Source organism: Pteronotus mesoamericanus, unplaced genomic scaffold (genome assembly GCF_021234165.1).
Source record: "Pteronotus mesoamericanus isolate MK-2021 breed Mesoamerican mustached bat unplaced genomic scaffold, CSHL_Meso_final scaffold_507, whole genome shotgun sequence".
Lineage (NCBI taxonomy): Eukaryota > Metazoa > Chordata > Mammalia > Chiroptera > Mormoopidae > Pteronotus > Pteronotus mesoamericanus.
In genome coordinates, this window is record NW_026555319.1 from 3,303,264 (window position 1) to 3,308,885 (window position 5,622).

A 5,622-nucleotide genomic window follows, 5' to 3' on the forward strand; every position below is an offset into this window, starting at 1 on the left:
ATGAGACGAACACGACAATCGTATTGGAAAGGTGGTTTGGGAGGCCCCTGTAAAGGACGTTGTGCACTAATCCAAGGATTGAGACCTTTCACCTCAGGCAGAGGGAACAAAGTCAAAATCGCACGGAGACCAGGCGCCCGCAGGCGGGAGGCTGAGCAGGCACGGGGAGCGGTGGGGCCGCGGCGAGGCGCAGGACCCTTGGCCGCCCTGAAGGGGGCGCTGCTCTCTGAGGCCGCTGGCTGGCCCCGCAGCGCCCGCGCTCACCGTTTCCCAAGGGAGGCTGGAAATGCAGGTTTTAATAGGACCGTCCCAGGCTTTTAAACCGTGTGGGCTGAATCAAACTGGTTTTCAAACCAGACATGGCTCACATGCCACACAGCTATCACCTTGTCAGATCGAAGGGAGCTGATGCTGGCTTTTAAATGAAAGGAAAAAATTTTTTAAAAAGGATATGATCATATCTGTACTTTAGAAAAATCACATCGCATGTGGGAGAGGAATTACAGGAAATAGGCGAGAGGAAAAGAAACCAGTTAGAAAACGCAACAGCTTCGACAGCTGGCAGGTTGCCGTGGTTTGGGCTGGGTGGGGTCGTGGGGAATGGGGTCTGGCTGCGCCCAGAGCCCGGGCTTCAGCGGGAAGAATCCAGTCTGCATCTGGGAGGCGCGCAGGCTGATTCCCTCTCCTTGCCCCTGCCCAGCCTGCGCGCTGAAAGACACAGCACAGACAGATCGTATCTAAAACCAAGGGATCGGAAAATTTAGCAAAGACTCCAACTTTGGTGCAGTCTAATTTTACCTATGATTAATTACTTCTTTTCTTTTTTTTTTTTTAAGATTTATTTATTTACTTTTAGAAAGAGGGGAAGAGAGGGAGAGAGGGAGAAAAACATGAATGTGTGCCTCTCATGTGCCCCCTACTGAGGGACCTGGCCTGCAACCCAGGCCTGTGCCCTGACTGGGACTCGAACTGGCCACCCTTTGGTTCGTAGGCCAGCGCTCAATCCACTGAGTCACACCAGCCAGGGCTGATTAATTAACTTTTTTTAAGTCCTTACACAAGGGCATTTTTTTTTTTTTCATTGCTTTAGGGACAGAGGAACAGAGAAAAGCAACGGTTGTCTGGACCAGGGGTCGCATGCGCCGCAAGGGGGTCAGGTCTGCACCCCAGGCCTGTGCCCGGACCGGGAATCGTGCCCACAGCCTTTTGGTTACAGGACGACGCGCCCACCGTCCCATGGGCCCCATGGGCCAGGGCAACCCACGCTAATTTAGAGATCGAGTCTTTGAGCGACCGCCCCAGCCCTCACTCGCCCCCACCGGTGGGCTCAGCGCGTCACTATAGTAAAATAAAAAAAGCACATATATCGTGGTGTTTGGCGCTTCTGAGCAGCCGGCAGGAAGCTGGAAGCCAAATCCTCTTTTGCCAACAGCACAGGGAGGCCGGGCTCCCCCAGAGGCCGCGCTCCCCCAGAGGCCGCCCCGTGGAGGCCGACCTCTTGAGCGGTGGCTCCGGGTCCAGGCCATGGGCTTGCGGGTTGTGCAACGGGCCACTTGGGTCCAGGGAAGGAGGCAAAGGGTAAGGAGGTGGTGAATGCAGGGGAGGAAAGGCCAGCTCCCTTCAGAACAAGTTTTTAACACCCAGCAAGTGTGGTGTTTGGAGCTTCTTTCCTCTGCAGACCCTTCTGGTTGCTGAGGGCTGTGTCGGGTGTGGGCACAGGAAGTGGCTCTGGGTGGCTGGGAGGGCCCCAGGGGATGCGGGAGGGGAATGGGCCAGTCAGGCAAAGGTTGGGGAGGGAAGTGGAGCCGAGGCCCCGGGCCGCTCCCCTCCCTCCCGGGAAATGTTTGTACTTCTCCTCCCGGAGGGAGGAAGGACAAACAAGCTCTTTCCGTGCCTTCTGGGCAGCTTTGCACTCCCGGCGCACAGAGCCTGTGGAGCAAGAGAGAGGCTGCAGGGGAAAGAAGTCATCCCGGGCTGGACCCTCCACTCCTCCCTGGCACGAGCCTCATTGGACCTGCCAACTGCTTCCCAGAACGACCACTTGCGCGACATTACCTGCATTGCAAAGCCTCGCAGGGTGGCCCGCGTCGGGGACAGGCAGTTCGTGACCCGGGCTCCGGAGGAAGACATCCCTGGGCTCTGATTTCCCGCCGCGGTTTCTGTTTGCCTGCGGCTGTGTCCTCCCACATGTGCGGTCCAGGTCGGAGAGGACTCAGAGAGACAGCCCCCGGTGAGTGGCAGTGCTCAGATAAGCGTCTGTGTCTTTGCGGGGACTCCCGGGGCCGCCGGGCACACAGAGCGCTTGCCCCCCGGCCGCCATGGACAACGGGTCTTGCTGCCCCATCCAGGGGGACCCCGTCTCTCAGGTGATGCCCCCGCTGCTGATCCTGTTCTTCGTGCTCGGCGCCCTGGGCAACGGCATCGCCCTGTGTGGGTTTTGCTTTCACATGAAGACCTGGAAGCCGAGTACCATTTACCTTTTCAACCTGGCTGTGGCCGACTTCCTCCTCACGATCTGCCTGCCCCTGAGGACGGACTACTACCGCCGGGGCCGGCACTGGGCCTTCGACGACATTCCCTGCCGGGTTGCGCTCTTCATGCTGGCCATGAACAGGGCCGGGAGCATCGTCTTCCTCACAGTGGTGGCCGTGGACAGGTACTTCAAAGTGGTCCACCCCCACCACATGGTGAACGCCATCTCCAACCGGACAGCGGCCGGCATCGCCTGTGCCCTCTGGGCCATGGTCATCCTGGGGACGCTGTATCTCTTGATGGAGAGCCACCTGTGTGTGCAAGAGAAGATCATATCTTGTGAGAGCTTCATCATGGAGTCGGCCAACGGCTGGCACGACATCATGTTCCAGCTGGAGTTCTTCCTGCCCCTGGGCATCATCTTGTTTTGCTCCTTCAGGGTTGTCTGGAGCCTGAGGCAGCGGCAGCAGCTGGCCCGGCAGACTCGGATGAAGAGGGCCACCCGCTTCATCATGGTGGTGGCGGCTGTGTTCATCACATGCTACCTGCCCAGCATATCAGCCAGGCTGTACTTCCTCTGCACGGTGCCCTCCAGCGTGTGCGATCCCTCGGTCCACATGGCCCTCCACGTGACCCTCAGCTTCACCTACATGAACAGCATGCTGGACCCCCTGGTGTATTATTTCTCAAGTCCTTCATTCCCCAAATTCTACACCAAGCTCAAAATCCGCAGTTTGAGACCCAAGCGCCCGGGATGCCCCAGGGCACAGAGGCCGGAGGAGATGCCCATTTCAAACCTGTGTCGCAGGAGCTGCGCCAGCGTGGCGAATAGCTTGCAAAGCCAGTCTGAGGCACAGTGGGATCTCCAGATGTGATGCACCGGCCAAACACAGACCAACAGGCATCATCGGGCAGGACAGACTGGTGACTTAGAAATAATTCACGCGAGGGGCTCGGGGCTCGGGGCTCGGACACGGCCGCCCTGTCTCGGCTGCAACCTTCCCCCTGTGTTGGAAACAGACTTCAGGCTGCGATGATGCCTTTCTGGAAGGTTCCAGCTGAGAAGTGAGTCGGCGATATTTATGTGATCTGACTGCAAGGACAGGGGACGGCCTGTGTGGGCTGCTGCGCAGGGTGGGGGCCAGGATGAGCCGGGCTGTCGTGGCATTTCCAACGGCTGAGGAAATAGGGAAACAGGTACTAAACCGGTCCTGTTCTCTCTCCCCAGGAGGTAATGAACTTGATGACTTACCAGTATTTCCTCTCCTCTGAGCTTAAATCATTCCTTGTCTTGGAAAACACGCTGGACTAAGTCAATACTTTTATTTCAGGCCGAGCGAGGCTCTGTAGATTGGAATGTCTTGATTTTGATGGTTTTCATCCTCACAGTGGGGCGGGGGGCCCTCGGTTCATTTCTTGACTTCTCAGGAGCCCAGGAAGAGTGACAGCAAAAACAATCTGCCCTGACCTTCTTCGGGCTCCACATTTTTCTGCAAGCCTTTGCATTTCAAAGAGCATGCTGAGGGGTATGTTTACCTGCCCTGATTTTTTCCGGTGGGAGCTCAGTGCTTTGAAAAAAAAAAAAAAAAATCCCATGGGCCTTTGGGAAGGGCCAAGTCCAGCGGAATTGCTTTAGCCTGCTTGTTATGTGGCTGTGAGTTAAAATGATTCCTGCATTTCTGCTGCAGTATTTCCTGGATTCACGAGCTGTGCCAGGCGCTGTGCTGTGTCCTTTTACCTGGAAGGTCATTCTTCAACGCTTAGATGATAGCAAAGTTTTCTTTTGGGGGGGGGCAGGGGCAGCAGGGTTAATGGCCTTCACCCTTTCAATGCGGCTTGCCGAGTGGTTTGGAGACCAGTGTCTGTAAATGCCAGTGTTTTCCTCACAGCGCAGGGTCCCGCACGCACCCGAGGGTGGGCGGGGCCCACTCCCTGCCCCAGGAGGGCCCCACAGGGAGCCCTCAAAACCGGTGGTTCCGCGAGACCACGGCCACTCGGCCCTGGATCCAGGGAAAATGCCAGGCCAACCCGAGCTCCATTCGCAGGCCACAGAGGGGTCAAAGCGGCTCTGGCACTGTTCTTTCCACTTTCCCAAATCCCCAGGGCGCTCTGCACTCAAGGACCGTACAGGCTTTTTGTTTGTTTAGTTTTTATTTGATCCTCACCTGAGGACATGTTTTTTTCATTGCTTTTAGAGAGAGGAGAACGAGGAAGAAAGAGAGGGAGAGAAACATCGTTCAGTTGCTTTTTGTACGTGTCCTGACTGGGGACCGAACTCGCAACCCAGGCACATGCCCTGACCAGGAGTCGAATGCGCGACCTTTAGGTTTGCAGGACGATGCCCACCCGCTGAGCCACACCAGTGAGGGCAGGACCATCCCAGCTTTTAGTTCTTTGGCCTCCAAAGCCCCCCATAGGCTGCCCTTATTACTTCCTTTTTCAGAGGCGTGCACAGCCTAGGGGAAAGCGTGGGCTGTGAGCAGTCAGACAAATTGAAGCATGAACCCCCACCTGGCCGGCCAGCGGGTGCCTGAGCTGGGGCAGGCTCGGCCACTTTTAGCTGTAATTTCCACATCTGTCAAATGGGGGTAGCAGTAAGACGGAGTCCAGAAGGTCATTGGGCAGATTCAACGAACAGAAGATTCTGAAGATGGGGACTTTGGTCGCAGTTATATCCCCAGTGTCCAAAGAGTGGCTACACATAGTAGGTGCTCAAAAACGTTTGAATGCATGATTGATTGCACGGAAAGCGCGAAGCACAGGGAGTTGCAGGAAGTGCTCCATTCGATGGCTTTTTATGTTCACAAACTACACATAAAGAGACTGAGGCACAGAAGTAATTTCCTTTTGGGTCCAGGGCCCTTGAGTGGCCACTGCACTGTTCCCTGAATTCTTCTGCTTCCCAGGTGCCTGGGGAGGAGTGAAGGTGGGGATTTTTTTTTTTCCTTTCCTTAGAAAAGGGAAGAGGAAGGAGGAAGGTAGGGGCGGAGGGGGGAGAGAGCGAGATTTGCTGTTCCACGTACTGGTGCGCTCACTGGTTGAGTTTTGTAGGTGCCCTGATCAAACCCGCAGCCTCGGCGTGTGGCGACGACCTTCGAACCAACCGAGCCACCGACCAGGGCAGAATTTTTATCAGCATCAAAGAAGCAC

General features: G+C 56.2%; 1 protein-coding gene across 1 annotated transcript; it reads left to right on the top strand.

Annotated features, from left to right (window-relative positions):
- Positions 1-2,315: 2,315 nt before the first annotated feature.
- On the top strand, positions 2,316-3,415 carry HCAR1 (hydroxycarboxylic acid receptor 1). The gene has a single exon (XM_054593957.1). It carries the CDS (start codon positions 2,319-2,321, stop codon positions 3,345-3,347), a length of 1,029 nt encoding a protein of 342 aa, XP_054449932.1. The 5' UTR covers positions 2,316-2,318; the 3' UTR covers positions 3,348-3,415.
- The last annotated feature ends 2,207 nt before the right edge of the window (positions 3,416-5,622 follow it).